The sequence below is a fragment of the Labrus bergylta genome, chromosome 20 (genome assembly GCF_963930695.1).
Source record: "Labrus bergylta chromosome 20, fLabBer1.1, whole genome shotgun sequence".
NCBI classification, from domain to species: domain Eukaryota; kingdom Metazoa; phylum Chordata; class Actinopteri; order Labriformes; family Labridae; genus Labrus; species Labrus bergylta.
The window spans coordinates 19,223,802-19,244,797 of record NC_089214.1 but is presented as its reverse complement, the minus strand read 5'-3'; the positions used below and the strand labels follow the sequence as shown (position 1 = coordinate 19,244,797).

The 20,996-nt window shown below is 39.5% G+C and overlaps 1 protein-coding gene across 3 annotated transcripts in view; it reads right to left on the bottom strand.

The window, feature by feature from the left end:
• ctnnd2a (catenin (cadherin-associated protein), delta 2a) overlaps positions 1–20,996 on the bottom strand; it is a 238,820-nt gene that overhangs the window by 100,495 nt on the left and 117,329 nt on the right. For all 3 annotated transcript variants that reach the window (XM_065948760.1, XM_065948759.1, XM_020641668.3), the window contains exons 7-11: positions 18,727–18,781; positions 17,229–17,442; positions 16,379–16,496; positions 15,345–15,477; positions 11,346–11,519 (exon numbers count right to left, since the gene is read on the bottom strand). In XM_065948760.1, coding sequence (XP_065804832.1) covers positions 11,346–11,519; positions 15,345–15,477; positions 16,379–16,496; positions 17,229–17,442; positions 18,727–18,781 — 694 coding nt within the window. The remainder of the gene's footprint in view (positions 1–11,345; positions 11,520–15,344; positions 15,478–16,378; positions 16,497–17,228; positions 17,443–18,726; positions 18,782–20,996) is intronic.

Sequence of the window (20,996 nt, the reverse complement as noted above, 5' to 3'; positions counted from 1 at the left end):
TGGGGTCACAGAATAGGGATTTCCTTGGGTACACGTTGAAAAAGGAACAGGAAAGAGAGCAACAAAGATGGAGAGGGATTGCTAAGAATATAAAGACAGAGAAATCCCCAACAATGTGTAGCCAAATTCTTCATTCAACCCTGTTCTTTTGTTTTCACATTCTGTTACAGCTTCCTCATGCCTTTTTTATGTATTCCACTTTCATCCTCCCTCTATCTTTGTATCTGCTCTCTCTCTCTTTTCTTCTTCTTCTCCTCTACCTTAAGTAAATGGAGTGCTGCTCAATTTATCATTTGTCCAGGTAATGGTGTGTTCTGACTGATGACTTGACCTTTGGGGCCATTATTGGCTTGCTAAAAGTCATTGTGTGGGTGTCTGTTTTCAATACATGTGTGTCAGAGTGTGTGTGTTCTTGTATTCCTGCCTTATGGAGAACCAGGACTAGATTTTCGACTTTCTGAGTTTTGACTTATTATTTTTAAACGCAGCCATTTCCTAGTTCATTACATCCTTAGGAGTATCTTTCTTCTATTTCGCACGAGTCTGAGTTTAACTGTAAATGCTAAGTTAAGCAGAGGCTACATTTTAGCTTACTCCCACCACATGAACTCGAAAAAGAAGCCTACTTCATTTTCTTAAACAATCCAAAAATAATTTAACTATGATGCTTTGTAAAAATAAAAATGGACGCTTTGTCAGGTCTGTTCTATGCAGTAAAGGAAACAACTCTTAAAGGGCTTGTTTGTAGAATGGAGGTCATCTTTTCTGAGCTGATATCAATAATGGGGAAATGCTTTTTGACTGATGAATAAATCTAGTAATATCTGCGCATATCTGTGATAAAAATGAGCCGATACCGATAGTCACTGCATAAGCTAATATTAGCCGATATTATATGCTGGCCGATTAATCAGTAGGGCTCTGAAATAAAACCTTATTAGATTTAATGACACGGCATCAAGTTGATTAACTAAAAATGACATTTTTAATCTAGAAGAGATTGTTAGCTGCACTTGCAGATATGTGTATAGAAACATATAAGGCTCCGTCAGATTACAGCCGATAAGCGCAGGGACGTCATTACGGGGGATTCCATTCTGCCTGCTTTTGCTTTTCAAAAGAAAAAGAGGATTTTCTGGCACAAACTTCACCAACTGACAAGGTGCATGAAGAGTGAAAGGCTTAGAAAACAACACTTGTAGTATGAAGAACTTTATTAACAGTTTAGACCGACGCATTTCAGCTCGTGGCCTTCATCAGGGTCATCAAGAAATGCTTTTGCTTTTCATACAGACTCTTTATCCCGCTTCCACCAAAGCCTGCTAATACACGACAAGTCAATACTACTTAGAATATAAACTTCAAGAAACAGAAACCAGAACACTTCTCACACTAAAGTCTAGTCCCCAAATGAAGATCTTAAAATCAAGGTTAGGTTTGGAATAAACAAATAACATAAAAATCAAAAGTTTGTCTCAAGTACAGTAAGAGAAAAGTGAATTTGAACGAGTGTCAGAGGGTTGGATTTCTTTGATAAAGACCAGCATTGTGGTGTTTCATGAAATAGTAAACGAATGGTGAATATTCCTTTTGTGTACCTGCAAAAACACACAGCTACATAAACAGCCACACATGCACGCTCCACTAATACCTCCGGCAGCATGAAATTGTGTTTGAGAGGAAATAAAAGGGCGGGTGTGTCTTTGTATTCCCCGGCTTTGCCTAGAGTAAACAAATCGCGGCTGTGCTCCTGCTGGCAGATTAGCGACAGGAAAGGAAACTCTATTAGTCATTTGACACTGTGATACCTCTGCAATTAGCCGGCCGGCTGAGGGGATGGCTAGCTTAGAGCGGGGCTGAATTTTTTTCTTTGGGCTGCTGAGATGAGAGAGCTCTCGTTGAATGTACAAGAGATTGAGGAGAAAAAAGCAGAGGGTGTGGGGGTGGGGGGGTACGGGAGAGCAAAGAAAACTAGGAGATCAAACCAATCTGCAGAGCTTTCTGTGTCCATTCTCCCTCCTTGTTCTTTCATCTCTGCCTCCATTTCTCTCTATCCTACTCTGTCTCTGTCACTGTCTTTTTCTCCATCACTCCCCTGCCCTTTTCTCTCCTTTACTTCTTTCTTTCCCCCTCTAAATGTGTCCCTTTCTGTCTATACCTCCATCCATCTTTCTCTTCTGAAACCTTCCCTTTAATTCCCTGACCTCAGTCTTTGCTCTAGTACACTCTGGCTCTGCCTCCGTTTTTTTTTTATTGTCATCCCCTCTCCATCACCCATCCATTTCATGTTTTTCTCTCCCTTTCTTCCCTAACACCCTTCTGTCTCACTATCTCTCCCCCTCTATTGTGGTTGTAGTAGACTATGTGATCAGAGCTGAGGACATGTCCTTTCTCTCGACACGCTTCAGCGCTCAGCACGATTACACAAAACTCCCTCAGTACAGTCTCTATTGCTGTCACAAACACACAATCGCATAGACAAGCGCAAGCATACAAACAAGGATTTCTAAATATGTAAGTGATTGACACCAACTAGATATGTACCTGTATCGCTTTCTGATACTTTAAGGTCACACAAAAACACTTTGCCTTGCTTATAGTAGATGTTGAAGAGGCAAACACACACACACTACTTGGATGTGCAGAAGCGTAAGGATTACTTTCTCCCTCTGTTTATCCCTAGGAGAGCCTCCTGGCCAACATGCAGCTCTTGATGTTCTTGAGCTTGAAACACTGGACGACACACATGCAGTCACAAAAACACAGTACACACACACACACACACACACACACACACACACACACACACACACACACACACACACACACACACACACACACACACACACACACACACACACACACACACACACACACACACTCTTTTGCATTGTCACTAACAACTATACAGCGTTGTACAGTGTGGGAGCTGTATGAATCTTGTCTCTATGAGTCGAGGTGCTATGTCTTTCTCCAAGCGTGCCACTTCAACACAGCATGGGCTTCTGGCCAATGGCTGCTGCTAAATGTTCAAGCTGTGAAAGGACAGTATGGAAATTCATAAAATGATGAGTTCCTCTTACTCCTACTTAAGGGTCCACCATCAATACACAGCATACAGACACAGCAAGTGGAATATTCATGCATGGAGAAAAAAAATGTCATAAACATTTTAGTTTAAAGGCTGGCAACTTGCTTATAACTTGCTTTGAAACTATCTGTAAAAATACAGAAAAACTATTTTGAGAACATTACTATAATACTTTGGAGATCAATGTGTTTTACTTTCATATTTAACTCTTTCTCTTAAATATAGTTTCTCTTGATATATTGACATATATCACTCTCTTGATTGATATATGTCCAAATGCTTTTTGTCTGGTATGAAACTTGAAATCGCCTTGTTAATAATATGGGTTACACAAGTTGCCTTGCACTAGATTAGCACAATATTTCTACACAGAATATGCATCATGATGCTATTTGTGGCACATTGGGACAACACAAAGCTTCACAGTTATGGAAAAACATAAAGGCTCAGTTCTTAGCGCTGTTGCCTCACAGCAAGGATTCAAATCTGACAGCTGCTGCCATTCTGTTATAGCTCGCATGGCATCCCGTGTGTCTGAGTGGGTCTGAGTGCTCAGTTTCCCACTGACAGCCAAAAAACATGCAGGTTAGGTAGACTGTACACTCTTTAGCACCCATGTGCAGTGTGAATTTCTTCTTCTGCATGTACTCTGCCTCTTGCACACTGTGTGCTGGAAAAAGCTCCGCTGTGAACCTGATAATGATATGTTGGTATGAAATGGATGGTTAGATATCAAGCTTAACTTCAACAAGACTTACTAACAAAGCCCATCTAAGTTTGACTCAGTCTATATTTAGTCTTGATGGTTAATAAGTATTATGAGAAAGGTGGCTAAAATGTGCTTTTGAAACCTTTCTCAGAGGAATTGCTTATTAAAGATCAGGTACATGTTATACATGTAAGATAAGAACAATAGGTAGACAAAGGGGAAAACAAAAGTAATGCATACAATGACTTGAGAATTAATGAATGAATGAAATATGTTTTAAACAGCAGATATGAATGTTCCTTTTTGATGCAGACCATCAACCCTGCATTTGAGCTGACTTCAAATTCATCGGTGTGATCTCTGAGAACAAAAACAAACAAAGTGAATGTTTCTTTCTACAGTTATGAGTTCATTACTGCTGATAAGACAGAGGCTATGCTAATCATGTAAACTGAGACTGCATGAGACAAAAGTTAAATGTGTTTACGTGTCAGTGTTTCCAGCTAAGTGTTTGCAGTGTCTCAACAGTAGCCATTGGTGTGTGACTGTGTATGTGTGTATATGAGAAGGTGTTGCTGGGTGCCTAGCACCAACTTGACAAAATTTCTGGATTTATGAAGTGCCATATGTTTTCGCAAGGGAAATAATTTGTGCTGATCTGTAGAGTGAGTCAGATGCTTTGAGCTGGTAATTAAAGCTTTTTGAGGCTTCAGCAAAAAATACTGAACAAGTTTGAGCCATAGAATGAATCACCTGGATTAAATTTATACTTTACATTGTTGACTGTTAAGTAAACTAGGACATTAGTTACAGTTAAGTTCATCGCTTGGAAAACACTCTGTCAAAAAATAAAACAACATTAACAAACTGATCAAATTCCCCTTCCTATTCTCCTTCTGTCCATCCTCAGACTTCTTACTTCCTTTTCATGTTTGTTCTCATGTTTAACATTCACATTGATCCCAACAAAACATGAGACACTGTCTTTTAAAAGAGAACTGGCAGTCATAAACTGAGCATTTAACCATGAATGACTTTAAACATCACTTTGAAACTGTCTTTTCTCATTGTACAAACCCTGTTGTTCAAATGACTGTGGGTTCATTGAAAGACTAGCAGGATCAGGGGCCAAGCCGAAATTGATCTTGGCCATAAAAAACTAAGTCTAACCTGAACAGACAAAGCCTGTTGAGTGACACACTTAAGTGAGTGGGGAAATGTTTCAGCTGAAGAGTCTGACATGCTGCAGGGCTGAAGTTTCTTCAACTGAGGTTTAAAGGGCACTAATTGATATCAAGTTAAGTTCTCCATGGTCGGGCCAATTACCAACGGTGAAAAGGTCTGCATTTATCTTAAGTATGTAAAACATGTTTCTAGGAATCACCTCTATAACTTCACATGGACAACTGCTGCGCTGCATTATATCAAAATATACTGTTTCATTGTGTGACACCTTAGGTAAGCATTCAATGTCATTAGCTAATGTATTTAAAAAGCCATAAATATGAAGCTTTTTTCATCATTAGTAGCCAAAGCGCACACATTCAAAGTGACCATAGTTAGTATTATAAACCACATTTAGAAACCAGAGGATGTGTGCAAGATAAAGTGAGCTTTTCTCTTTCTCTTCTTCCTTTTAAAAGGGAATGGAACTTTTTCTTTTTAAGAGATTCTGTGAACTTTTCCTGCCTCCTGGTCTGAAGACGCGGAGGTAACTGCAAACTGTCTCAAGTCCTCTTCCATTTTATCCTCTCGTCCTGTCTCTCTTGGGCTTGTTTTTTTTCCCCCTCCTCTCTCTCATCTCTCTCCTCTATTACTCTCTTTGTACTGTCCCCCGCATTAGGATGTCAGATCTCATTACAGAGGGAAGACAGCAGATTTAAAGGGGGAGAACAGATTGGTGTAATGGTTTGATGCAAAGACTTCATCCTATTTATTTCTCTGCACAATTAAACAGGCAAAAGGGACAAAGAACATGCTATACTTCAATAAATATTTACCTTAAAAAAAGCTAACTTTTGTATACACTTCAGAATGTTTTACCTAAAGTAAACTTGCGGACGTCCAGCATGAGACTGTTTGTTAATTTAAGTTTCAGGAGTGGAAGCAGAATAAAACGGTCCAGAGAGCTGTCTGGTTTCTGGGTGATAAGGCTAAAGCAGTTAACAAAACTACAGGATTGGCCAGCCCAGTATTTCTGTAGTGACAGATAGGTGTTGTCGAGTGTATGTCAACTGAGAAAAATGCTAATTCCAAAATGTCCCATACCATTCCGTATCATTTACTTATTTGGCTCTTCTAATGGCTGTAAAAATACAACCTTTATACATTTTTTTATTTTGCTCAGTGATTCATGATTACAAAAGGAGTATGTGTCTGTCTTTGCAAAGATACTGCAGAGGGAGCGATGTTTAACTACATAACAACCCTTATCAACAGCAATAGTTCAACCTGCCTACTAGATGCACCTGACAAATAGCCATGGCAGTAAATGTACCCATTCTTACTGTCACCACCTGAGCTACATGCAGGTCTGATGATAGGCTATTAAAGAGAAAAAGTACCACATCCATTCAGAGAGGCTGTTATTCCCAGTGGTCAGAGTCATTAATACAGGCCAAGGTGGTTTCATGAAATAAGGAAGGAAGGAAGGAAGGAAGGAAGGAAAAAAAAGTAAGAGCAAAGGATGAAGTAGAGGAAGAGAAGCAAGGAAGGCAAGTAGGAAGGTGAAAGAAAGAAGTGAGATGGAAGGCATGAAAGACTAAAAGTTAAAGGAATAGTTCCCTTTTTCTTTTAAATGGCATTGTATGAGGTACTTCCATGCATCACTCTATACTGCTCATTTAAAATAAAAGGCATTTCATCGTTGCTTTCAAAAACTGTTTAAAGCTTGCAGACCTGCTAAACAGCTAATCATTAAGCTGCAGGTGGAGGATCAAAATATAAATATGTGTTTTGTTGCAAAATATTGCTAAAACAAAGTAAAGTAAGCCTGCCACATATAGCACACACCTACCCGGACATTGGTTTTTTTGCTTCGTTTTTCCTCAAATCGAGAGATAACTGAAGTGGTAAACTTGGCCCCTTCTGCTGTGATGTACAGCACTAGCTTCTACGCCAGCACCCCGAGCGGTTTCTCAATAAAGGGGCAATGATGACCGGCATCTGCTGTGGCTTACTTTTTAACAGGTACCTCATACAACCACACTTAACAAAAGGTGAACCATTCCTTTAAAGTAAAAGATTTCCCTGATCTGATTTAATGTAAACAATGATAGATGAGATTTAAGATTTATGAGAAAACATAAAAGAAAGAATGGTTAGAAATATTGATATAAAGAAATCTACATCTGGAAGCAGAAGACAGAAATAAGAGGGAGACTGATGTCAAAAAGTAGGAGAGAGAGTAAGAGAGAAAGGAGAGCATAGTGACAGACTGCAGGCTGTTTAAAAAAAACCACACAATGTCTTCTTGGAAAAACCAAACAAACAAATGTGTAAACTACATCCTGAGGCTTTTTCTTGCTGCGATGCTTCTTTGAGCCAGAATTCATGTGAGAGACGCTATGACCGTGCAGGAATAATCGCTTGAAATAGGCCACATTAACCTGCAGTCCTCTGGGGCGCTGGCCTGGTTTAATCCAAGAAAGAAATACTGCATGAAACTGCCTACACACATGCACAGTGCTAACACACACACACATACAAACACACACACATTCTGCTACAATAATATTGCTTGAGTATGGATATGTGTAGTAGAGATTGAAGGGTATCACTGCAGACAGTGAGTAAATACAGCAGGGGGATTGCGTGCTAAGGGGGGTTCATGCAGGTGGAGCATATGTTTAGCAGCAACATGTTTTTTTATATTTCCTCAGTTTATTTTAGATGAAGTGACAGTGATGTTAATGTACAGTAACACTCATGCCAACAATGGACATAGAAGTGAGCAGAGCTGTGAAGGGTAGGGAGCACTGGCAGGCAGGCAGACAGACAGGTTAAAAAACTGGACGTGACTGTGTTGTTGTTACACATGTTGTCAAACTGTTGTTGACTGTGCAGCACAAGAAAATAACCTGCAGAGTTCTGATGACCAAAGATCTTTGTATTTACTGCTGTTCTTGCTACATGCGTGTGTTTGAGAGCTGACACAAAGCACCTCAAAATATTACGCAAAAATAAAAATGCAGTAAAATGTGCACAATTTGGTTGTTATAAAAATATTTTGCCCCTTTAAACTTATCAAAAAATAACCTTGCCCCCACTATGTGTCTGCTTTTCTGGCCTCTTTTGTGTCCTGTTTTCTCACATTCTCCCTCTTCCCGTCTCTGTATCCTAAATTGGACGAGGAAACAGCCACTGTAAAAACCAGCACATGTACAATTACTGTCAATTAAATTGTTTCTGTCGTATCAAGCAGCTCCTCTTCATAGTTAAGTGTCCAGTTAAGTAATGTGGTGGCCCACGCTCTCAATGAAAACTGTGAGCTTCATTGGACTGCTAGTGCCTCGTTTAAATTGGCCTTGAATTAGCCTGACTCTGTGCTCCGTATAGACCTACCGGCTGCTGCTTTGCAAATGTTTTAGTGGAATACCCACACAAATGTCTCCCTTCTCTTTTCAGCAAAGGAATGACTTATAGCATTAATTACATTGATCCATGCCAGCGTAATGAACCAATAATGTGTGCCTGCCATTGCCAAGAAAAGGCACAATGACATAATTAATGACTTACTGCTTCCCATGACAGCACAGCTCTTATCAGTTTACTATGGGCTATCATTCTGGGCATTATGAATCCTTATCAGACAACCTCGTAGTCCCTGCACATACCATTCACGTGCCTTTTAAAACATGCTGCACCGAGGCCAAGCCTTAATTCAGCGCCTCAGTGACTTCAAGGTGCGGTTCATCTTTGGTGTGTTGATTTACCTCTGTAGCTACATGGGCAAGGCACAGCGGGGGTAAAATTCTGTATAGGGTAGAAAAAGACTCACGCTGATATCCTCTGAAGTAGAATTTACTTCAAACAACATGAGACAATCTATTAAAATACTGTATTATTGAGGAAGCCTATTGTAAACTTCAAGCGTTACAATTAAATGAACATGGTCTAATCCACACTCTATTGATTTTTGAAGCTGCAGTGCAAATTTTCTTTTGTGAGCTTCCTTATACCAATCTATTGAAACTCCAAATACAAGACACAGTAAATTATGGATAACCGTGGATCCTCTCTGTACACATCTGAAGCAAACTTATTTAATTAACTCCCAGACAATCCCACCACTGCAGCACTGTATACAATTGCACCATCAGTTATCAAAGCTGCATCCCACAAGAATCAAAGCAAACCCAATGACCCTGAACTCTGAAAATCTGCTTCAAAAGCGCAACTCTGTGCTTTAAAGCACTTCTCGCTCCTTTCAAGTGAGTCAAACTGTTCAAGTCAAATGCAGGTCTGGAGTGGCATATTTACTGCTAGGATTCTGACCCAAATGGTAATGATAGCTATTAAAGCTCGGCTGGTTAACGACATCGAGGGAGCTATGAACGTAGTGTGACCGACTTGGGTGTTTTCATGTGGGTATGATACGGTAATGGGATTAACATGGCGTACCTAAACCAGCACTGAGATAAGCTCAATGAGGCCCTATTAAAAAGACATTGCTGGCAACAATGGAGTTACTGGGGGAGAGGGCGAGAATGAATGTGTGCAACTGTGTGAGTCGGATTGATGGGCCCAAACTGTTATTCTGTAAAAGCTGGGAAACACAATACACAGTATACTTCTTAACAACAGAAGGTAGTTTATATATTTTTCTCTGTAAAAACGTAATATTCTTTACTATGTGATTTTAGTCAGGTGAACCTGTTTGAAAACTGTGGGAATGAATAACAGTAAAGCCAATCCCAATTAGACACCAAATTTCTCTTGCTAGCCAGATGTGGCTGCATGTTTGATATATACAGTATATATAAATACTAGTCTTTGTTAGAAGCTGGCAGGCTCACATTATTGGATACCTCCTTGTATTGACAGTGAAGCTCGTTATTTGTTGTTTTCTTAATTTCAATCAAACGCCACACCTTGCCACAGAGAAAACAGTCCTACCAAAAATCAGGAGAAGAAGCAGAAAGACCTTTCTAGGTTGATCCCAAGAGAATGAGAGAAAATAATAAAGCTGAACTTAAAACTTCTGTAACTTGTGTCTAAAAAAAACTGACCAGACTGTGTAGTGGCCAGAGGAAAGAGGAAAACAACGATCTAGAGCTTTAACAGTGAACATGGATCCACAGCATGTGAGCACTGCATCTCAGAGTATCCTACTAGTTGATCAGGATGAAGACATTTACTACACATTGAGTAACAGGAGGGACTACTTTGCTACTTGTGCTTACTTTATAGATGGAAATAAAGTTTAGAAAATAGAAAATCTTCAATTTGTTAAGCAAAATCTGTATGTTGTACCATGTGTTGAACAAAGAAAACAATGCTACATATGGGGCCTAACTTGAGTCCTGGGTCTCCCTGTCCATCTATACTCTGTGTTGTTGGGGGGCCGATGTGGTAGAGTAAGTTGTATCTGCTTTGTCACTTCCTTGCTGGCTCGCATAAACTTGCCTAGGTCTGTTTAGGGTGGCATTGCTGTTATAGTTGTGGTGGTCAGTAAGTGCCATGTGGTGGGTTATGTGACAGATCAGAAGGGTATTAACAGATAATAGGGACGAGGGTGTTTTCTCTGAGCAATTATCCTTTCCATATGGGCACAACGTGTTTTATTTCAAACGATTCCCTGAAACAACCTCTTATGCCTTCATGTCAAGCCTACACAGCACCTGTAAGTGATTATTTTAATGAGGGTTGGTCTCTCTATCTCTCTTTCTATCTTCCCCCCTTTCTCTCAAAGGGTTGGCCTAGATGTGCTGTCTGGCAAAGCAAGATCAAAATCAGGATTTTTACATGATATATCTTTAAAAAGCGTAATTTTGTAAATATTCAAATGAGTTCTAATCAATAAAAATGTAGTTTTTCAGATTTTCGCTGTGTTAGAGTTTTGGGGAAAAAAATGATTACAGGCTTGTCTTCTATTGATGAATTAAGGCAATTTGTCTGCATGTATTGACACAAATAAAAGCCTGGGCTATAAATTGAAGTTTTATGGTACATCTTGCGCTGGGTAAACAAGCATAAAATAACATAAATGCATGGTGTGACTCATTGACATAATTAGGTAAACTGATACAGATTAAGCACCCAATAAAAAAAAGCTTTCAAGTCCTCATAGAAGTTCAAAATATCTCTGTTATGAAGTTTATCTTAAATCTATAGTTTCTACAGGGGAAAGGGCTCCCACTGCTTTTGTTTTTAAGGATAGAAGAGCATGCCTTGATCTTCTGTGATGTTAATAGAAAAAAAACATTTACCTTTTACATTTAGTTTCATGGGTGTTAAGATGTAGAAGGCAAAACACACAGTAAACAAAGTGAACAAACACAAAAATGCTAAAGGAAACTGAAAATAGAACTCCTGTAGCCTTACCGGTGTTGTTGCGATAAGGGCCTGTGTCGGGCCCCTGGCTTTGGCTGAGACTCCTCATGGGGCCCTTGTTGTGGTAGACACGTTCTTCATAGATGGGATCTATGTGGTGCTCTGGGGATCCCAAGGGCCGAAGGGGCTCTTGACTGTGCTGACTACTGTAGGAGCCACGAGAGCCTGGAGAAAAGAGAGAAAAAATAAAAATATGAAAGGAGGATGAGCGTAAGAGGATGGAAGAGACGGGACTAAATAAGAAGGAGGCAAATGAGAGACAGGGTCAAATACATGAGCTAATGGGAATGGGATAGCAGAATTGATCAGACAGAACTTAAAAGGGTAAGGACAATAGGGGAAATTATTAGAGGGGAGCCACAGGTTGGTGTGGACACAAAGGCGAATGGGTGAAGTACATATGATAGGAACCAAAGAAGAGGAGGAGGAGGAGGAGGAGGAGGAGGAGAGTGAAGCAAGATAGCGTCAATGACCCGAGAGAGAGAAAGAGGATTAAGAAATACATACGGATAAATGGATGTGGAAGAAGATTGATGGAGATGCAAGAGGGAAATGGGACAGGTGTGGAGATTATAGGTGAAAGGCAGTACTCAAGATTATTAGAAGAAAGATAGTAAAGAAACACAGAACCAGGTCATCAAAAAGCAGGCCTACATGACAACATGGGCCTTCATGTAGAAAGTTACAGAGTGTCAAGTGACAGATAGAACACTTTTTATATCGTGGACTGTTAATGGGGAGGGTTTTTGAATTACTTGTATTTGTTGAGAGACATTCAAAGCAGAACATGAGATAGGGAGAAATGGGAAGAGATTGAGAGAGACGGAGACAAAAAAAAATAGCGAGAGTGAAGGGTGCCTCTGTATTTCATTTTTTTAATCTCCATGGGACACATTGCCAGTCGTCAGCTATAAAATAATGAGATGTAGTGTCCCCCCTCTTGCTCCCTGTTTGGCAGGAATCCCAGACACAGGGCAAGGGAGACATTGACAGCAGGCATTTGTTCATATAACAGAAGAACAAATGTCAGGTCTTCCTCTGAAAACACAGAGAGCAAAATTACATTCAGGAAAAACTGAAGAAAAGGAGGAGGTTCATCAGTGACACGGCGGAAGATAAAAGGAAAAAAAATTGCAATGCTCATGTATGCACACACACACATTTCGAAAGCTATGAGCAAGTGAGAGGAAACAGGAGACGGTCTAGTGGAGCTAACTTTGTATCGTATCACATTAGCTCCTAGTCGATGACAAGTTGCGTGGCTTTGATTTTCCAGTGCATAAAGGGGGGCAATTGTAGTGCTGCAAGGCTATGAATGAAACCTTCGAGTGAATCCACCATCAACTGAACACAGTCAAAACTCCTGAACCTTTCAGATCATATCAGAAATCGATGCATGCGAGGCACTGAACCATCCTGGTTGGATCACGTGCACACAGTAGTGTGGTTCTGTGTTGGTTTGGAGTTTGTTGCAGCTTAGCATTGCTGTGCCAACTTAAGCCAAACCAGTCAATGAGAATTTCTAATGTGGATAGTAGTGAATTTTGAAAGAGAAACACACAGTGGGTGTCTGTTATCATCAACCTCCTCTATCAAACTGTCTAGTTGTTAGAAATGGGGATGAACAAGAGTCAGTCTGCACTCTCTCTACTATGCTTTTGCACATTGATAAGGCAGTCGTTTTGCCTTATTATGCCTGTCTTGAGCATGTCAGTGGAAAAGAGGTTATGACACATGATGCAACTGTGTCCTCCTTTTGCCAGCATGGGTAACTGACTGGCCTGTTTACCTGCTTCGCAGCAGTCACACTCTGCTAGCCAACAGTAGCCAGAGAGTAAATTCTGAAAATATCAGAAATCAATGAGGAGAGTTCACATTTTGGAAACTTAATTACTAGACTGGAATAAGATTAATTTAAGGACAGGTGGATGGAGGGAAAAGGAGCGAGGAAAGCAACAAATTTGGTCAGAATATGCATGAAGGGGTGCTAATTAGAGTTATGGACACACCCATTAAAGGCATGATTCATCGCAGCTCCTTCTGCCTTCATCCCTTTCATCTTTGAAGTCTTGGTGAGTTGGTTTTATTTCTTTATTCATTTTATTTCTTGCCTCACATGGGCCCACTTGTGTAAGAACTGACCTCTTTCTTTCAAAGGGAGAAGGAACTTAAGAGGAGAAGATAGAATGATGCAGAGAGAGAGAGAGAGAGAGAGAGAGAGAGAGAGAGAGAGAGAGAGAGAGAGAGAGAGAGAAATGCCCTCCCATCATGTTTCAATCTGTATAATATGTTAAAAGGATAAAGAAAAAACAAAGTATTCTGGTCCCTAAATGCCTCAGTCCTCTTTGTGTAGTTAAACACAAAGCAAACTGAATATCAACCACATCAACATCAGTGAATTTTCTGCTTTTTTTGTCTGTTATTGGCATTACCTCCTGTAATTCTATCAGGGAAGGCTAGTATACTGTAAGGGTGGTTTCAAATGAGGGACCCAAAGCCCGGTACATTTGATCAGTGTTAACACAAACGTACCATACTCATACTGTACTTGGGTACTGTGTACTCGAGTATAGTCCCCGAGAGATGTGAACGAATCTGTGCTCAAACAAGGAAGTGGACTGCTATATGACTTAATTCTAAACGGCTCATTTCGCTTCAAAAACCATCAACCTGTTGCTACATTGATGATGATGGTAATCATCATCAATGTAGCAACAGGTGGAAAGGACTGGTCAATGAAACATACTCACTCTTGCTGTAAAGCTACTAAACGAGGCCACTTTTTTTTTATCAATATGAGTCTTTTTAAAAGCTAAATAGTCGACCTGTGGTATGAAGGCTGAAAAGAGGCAGAAGTTCTGCCGCCCCAAAGGTGAGAATAAAAAACTAAAAGTAGTTGCAGAAGAAGAAGAAGAAGAAGAAAAAGATCTGGATGTGGATTTTCAAAATCCTTAAAACCCTTGAAAAAATACCTCAGACAAATAACAAAAGAATGTGTCTGTACTTTCATGGAGAGCAGTTAAGCTGCTTCTCATGCTCTGAAGCACAGGGCACACATTTGAGTAAAGCCAAATGAAAGAAGAAGGCTATCTCAAAGTACTTTTAGGCTGAATGGCACTTGTAATACAAGCCTTGAGAATTTAAAGTTCTTGAAACAGTGGGTTATCTGCAGTATTTAATTAAAACAGGAACAAACAGCCAACCTCATATAACATTTTACACAACTATGGACCACCGTTTCCACCACACATTTAATTTTCCTGCTTGACATTCAGCCAACTCAATTTTGTATAGTCAAGAGAGAAAGCTATTAACCAGTCAATGCAACAGTAGAAGGAAATAAAAGTCTCAGTAAGCCTTAATGCTGCCTGCACTAAGACCAGTGTCATCCTAATACATTCAGCCACCAGACACATATAAGATCTTATTGGAAGACACAATAAGAATCAGAACCATTTCCAATCCTCTTAAAGCAGGTTTCTGTTTGGTAGTCATCACAGCCCTGCCTATAATTCACAAATGCAATCACTGAACAGCTTGTGCATTCATTAAGAAGTTATTCTCTCTAAGGGGAAGACACAAAGATGCTCTGACACTGCTCGTCAAGTGCTGTGATAAAGACAAGATAACCCAAACATGAAAACCACCAACACAGTGATGTGATTAATCAAATATTTGCTTATTCAACCAGTGGAAATGTGAGACTTGACATTACTTTGGAAGGCAGCCTCTTGCCTTGTAATGTAACATGCCAACCCACATTTTAGCACATATGCTCCATTGACACATGATGCTGGAACAAAACCATCACAAAATACTTAAAAGGATTTTAAGAGATCACATTTCTTCCCACAGTACAGCTGATGTAAGAACAGAATAATCAGAAGGAAAGAAGGGCCAGGTTAAATGACTATGATGGAGATGCACAGTAGTTAGGTCGATGTTTATGTGTGTGTGAATGACAGGCTGCAGGAGTGTGTGAAATCCCACCTGCTAGACTGCCAGGCCTCTGCAGCGTAGCTGTAGCGTAGAGCTCGTGGGAGATCTTGTACTGGTCTGAAGCGTGGTGAGCTGCCAGCCGTTTGGGAGACAGTGTGGCATAGCTCCCTATGCCTGAACTCATCTGCAAAGACAAGTTTTTTTTTTTTTCTTTTGAATCTTGAAAATAAGCTCAGAGGATGAACATGGTGAAAGCTGTCGGAGCTGTTATGTTATGATTCATGTAGTTCAGATGAGAGTTTGTACCTGCATTCTTTGAACGACTTTATAATTTTTTTTCCTGAGGGTCTTTTGTAAAATGGACTGTAAATTGAAATACATTTAAAGTGGTGCTATGTTGGCATGTCAAACCACTTAATATAGAAAATATGCAATTTCTGCTGAAAACACCAATGTGAAAAAATCCTTCTCATTATGTTTCCATCTGAGATATTGGATAAGATCAAACTAATGTGTCAACTCTCATTCAATTGAACAGTAGATCAGTTAATTGCAGCTCTGTTCAAAAACTCAAATGCTGGAAATTACCACAGAAGTAACTATTTAAAAAAAAAAAAAAATTCACTGTATGATACATGTATGATATGATATATTGCTCTGTAATAAAAACAGTATTTTAGTCGGAAACTTTATGATGAATAGACTTAACGAATAGAATAGGGTTTGGTAAACAAGGTCAGGATTGTATTTAACAGAGCCAGACAAGCCTGACAAGACAAATTGATTTTTTTTGGTCTGACAATCTCTTCAGCTATAAAACAACAAGGTTATGCTGCACAAATGTTGAAGATTGATATGTTTCCAAGTGTATTATGTGTTACTCCTGTAGTCTTTTTTATAAGTTTAATTAGACTTTGAGGAGCAGTGTTGAAGATTGTACTTCCTTAAGTAATGTTCCAGCTTCCTTAGTTTCATTTATGACGTTCTTTTTTGGCCAATAGCATTTGAATACAATTTGAATTGCCATATATTGAACACATAAATACATTTTATTCAACAGGGGTCCACATTCTGAGACTCTTTACCTGGTGAAGAGGAGACAGTGATGAGCTGGCCCCTCCCCCTGCTGCTGTGGAGTTGGGTGGAGATGCTACCCTCAAGGGAGACCCACCCCCTCCTGCAGTTGTCACAGCAACTGTAGTGCTGGAAGAAAAATGGAAAAGAAATATAGTTTTGTCTGAAAGATATTTTTGTCAGCATATTCATTCTAAAACAGCAAAGATAGAAGGCAATGAACCACCAAGGAAATGTTTCCCTTCCATTAAATTAAAATCCATTGATGTTAATCATTATTTATTTTTCACTTCTTTCTTTCAAAAACCTACCTGTGAAAATAATGTGTGAAATACAGTGGGCCTGATTCACTAAGAATTCAATGTGGATGGTAATAGCTCGAAAAATTGCCCTCATTTGCTCCGGCTATCTGCTCATTCTCAAGGTCTAATTCCCTAAGCATATAGCGCTAATGATATTCAGGCCCAAACACAGCCGAAACACTGTCCTGCTCTGCTCCATAGAGTATGCTCTTGTTTTGTATCTGACGGTGGAGAAAGCTGTCTGCACAAGTAGAGGTGCACCTATGCTGACGGAGCTGTTTTGTCCACATAAAGATAACGAGCTAGGAGGGGGGGTTTAAGGGTTTATTATGATGCCAGACTTGAAAACGGTAAAATTCACTGTTCCCCCTGATTAGAGCAAGCAAAAGCACCTTAGAAGAGAAAAGAAGCGTAATAAGGGAAGCATTTAACCCCCTGCGTGTGTTGTGAATTACACGGTATCTTTTTGATTAAGTTGCCCAGGTTTAGTATGAGTGTAGAGAGTAAAGGCATCACAATCCTTTTGTGAATCATCAAAATCAATACCAATGTCTCTTACCTGTATGACTTGGCAAGTCGATTAGCAGGAGACTGTTTGCTGGGAGAGGAGGAGGAGGAGGGCAGGCGTTGAGTAGTAGAGTACCCTGGTGTGTCGGATGCTGATCCCAGGCGTTGGAGTTTACTGGGGGAACCAGATCCGGAGCCTCCCCCTCCTCCAGACAGGGGGGAACTGACACGCTGGGCGGGTAAGGTGGAGCTGGAGTAATAGATACCTGGAGAACAAGGAAAGGGAGAGTAAAACTCAATAAACACAGAAAGTAAAAGACTGAGCTAGAGTGTAGTGAGGCTGACATCAATGACTTGAAAAACCATCTACAGGGATGTCATTTAGAGGCAAAAGCCTGACATTTAACAACAGAATGAAAAGAAAACATGTTAAAAAGACCCTTTTGTTTTGTGCCAGGACTGGGTAAGTATAAATGTGTTAAACAAAAAGTCAGAAAGCCTGTTTAACATAACAGTAAATCAGATGGAAAAGAACTATTATTCTAGTATGTTTATCCAGCCCTTAGCCATATCTCAGTGAATCAATATTCAATGTGTACTTAACATTTTGGAAGAAGAGTACAATCTTTATTTGCGGATTATAGAAAGTAATGACCTCTATGAATGCCTCACTTTTTAATTAATTAATTTGCATATACTAAACAATTTAGTATGTTAGAGTTTTCGCCAAAACACAAGAGGGCCCCTTGAATGCAACTATGAGTCACTCTCCGCAGTGAAATATGTAATCAGGAGTCGAGATAATCATGCCTTTTTAAGTCTCTGGTTGGGGTGCTGAAAGGGGTTTTGGTGGGAACCTTCAATGCTTGGGGGGAAAACTGAAGAACATTTCCTTTACAAAAGCTTCACCCCAGCCACTCTATACAGTAATAACTAAGTCTGACTAAGGATACTAGTCTGGTATCAGATCAGGCTGCTTCCTGGACAGCTTCCTTTAGGCATATAAAGTTGTTTACTTTGGAGCAAACTTTGTTAAGGAAAGCCTTGGAATCCCCCAACAGGAGCTAGAAGAGGTTGCTGGGAACAGGATGTCTGGACTTCATAGTTTAGTGGCAGAGATTTAGATGGATGGGTGAATATATTTTAATATAACTTATCTAAGTTAATAAATACACTTTGTAGAGATGGATAAGTCAACTAAAAAAAATGTTTTTTAAAAAAGGCCTTAAAACCAAGCTGGATACAGAAAACAGTTATTGTACTATAGTGCACATATATCAGACCAAAGAGGCTCAAAATACAGGAGGAAATAAAGCTTGTATATTAAAGCAATACAACATATGAGAAAACTATAGATACCACAGGCCATGAGAACAAGCTTCTAGTTACAAGGTTTTTATTCCAATTCTCATGCTTGTCCATCAGCGTCTGCAAATGTCTTCTCTGCCTATCTGCAGTGTTTCATGCTATGTCAGACCAACTTATCTTAAAACAACTGCATGCAGAGAAACAGAGAAGAGTAAAGAGGAGAAGGGGAGGTGAATTCTTACCTGACCCTGCTCCAGTTTGTGATTGTTGCTGCTGGGCTGCACGGCTGGATGTCACCTGAGGGTGTATAGGGGAGAACACAGAGCAAGTGAGGGAAGAAGAGCCATGACAAAAAAAAAGGGAGGATGAATAGCTGGCGTGTGCATGAGGAGGAGGGAAAAGGTTGGGAGGAGGCAAAGGGGGATGCTGAGTTTAAAATTCTGGGTAGAAAGGGTAATAATGATTTGTGGCCCCAAAAACGTATATGCACCAATGAGCTCAGTCAAGCCTTTGAGGAGTCCCCAATGAACCCAGAGGAGCCATTAATGAAATCCCCACTAGAACAGAGGGGTGACTTAAACAGACTCATCGAAGCAGACCATGAAGTCCTAGTAGCCTAGCTGACTGAAATAATTTCATGTAAAGCCTTTTTTGCACCACCTACTCAAAGTAGAAGCCAGGATTACACTGCCAGTTTTTTTTTTTTTTTTTTTTTTTAATCTTAATGTGTATCAACTTTTGACACATAAACCCTAATAAAACTGAGAACTTGGAATCACTGATTCTAATCAGTGTAATACAAAGTACCTTGCTTTAAACTTAATTATAGAGATATAGTTAAATTAATATAATTACATTCCTGCAGTGTCATCAGACATCAATTCCACCAATGTAAATTTGCAGCCAAACTACATTAAAGGGAAGTCATTTAAAATAAATTGATATTTTTGATCACTCACTAACCTGCTACCTGCTGCTTTACCTGCAATTAATTCAATTCAGACATGACGTCAAGTGACAGTTTATCAGTTAAAGTTAGAGCATACATGCTGGTTGATCCTAATACATTCACCTTAGTCTCCAGAGACAGTAGGGGGGAGCATATGCTGCTGCTACACTGAGCCTTCTATAGCCGTATGCTTAAAGCTGTAAAGGTGATTCAAATATATTATTACCAGCCTGACATGGCTTCAGTTGTACAAGGTCACATTATTAAGCACACAGTCACTGAGTCACCTTGGAGTGTTCTCATCACTGCCTATACAGTTCTTATTCAGGACCTCAGAGACTCCAACCTTGTATTTCAAGCTCCAAAGTTTTATAGCACTCCAAATCTTATAAAGCAGCAACTGAGAGGAGAGCAAACAAAATACATTTTGCTTGCTTCATTAAGGGTTCAAGTAAAAGGTTTGGAAAATCAACATTGCGAGAGAGTCATGAAATGTATTTGTAGGTCATATGTCTGACTCTGTTTCTGTGAAATTGTATATTAAGGTACAGACACACTTGACTAAGTATACACTTATGTAAGAAAACACAATGTAAATGAGTGCAAACATTTCCTCATCCAGTAAGCAGAGTCTCAAAACATGCAAACACACCCACACAAATATCTACAATCTGGAGCTATGTTAGAAGACTACACTGGTATATAGCAGTTCCAGGTGTGAATATTTTGAAGCTGTATGATTGCACAGAAACACTGGTGAAGTATGCCTGCTCAGAAAAACTCTCTTGGCATATCTTAAGCAACTCACACAGGCCCACAATCTCTCCTTATGTTCTCAATGGCATTCTCTCTATAAAGAGTATATCAAGATTAGTAGATTTCTACTTAGTTTTAAGTCAATAACTGCCTGCTGCAGACACCAGGCACTTGATTTCAGCATTTGGTTTACATAAGGGCTGAGCGGATTTGTTATCTGACTTTTATTTCATGGAGGCAGAAAGGTAGAGTAGCAGAGTAAAGACAACACGTCAAAGCACTGAGAGTATGGAGAATCTGTGAAATAAGAAACAGACAAATAAGATTTTAGTTGTTTTAGCTTTCATGTATATGTTCTTGACTATATCATTCAGCTACTTTGTGTCTAAGTTCCTGTGTGAATGTGGAAGTGCTTATGAAAGGGTAGAGTCTACCATTCAAGCTTGAGTTGCTAGATCTACCTTGATCTCAACACAACAGAAGTAAATGTTGAAGGAATATGTATCTTAACTTGGCAGTCCTGTTGGGTTGACATTTATTCTCTAAACAAATGCCACATATATGCTACTGCTGCAATTACTGCTACAGTCATAACCTGTGGCCCTGAAGCTAGAGATAAACATTTGTAACTTATTGCATTTCTATATTATTGCATTATATTTTTACATTTTTAAATTGTACATTATATTTAGAATTGCTTCTTATATTTTATTATTTAAGTTCTTTGCTTGCTTTATTTCCTTTGTTAACTGTTTTTGCACCAATACACCAAGACAAATTCCTGGTATGTGTAAATGTACTTGGCAA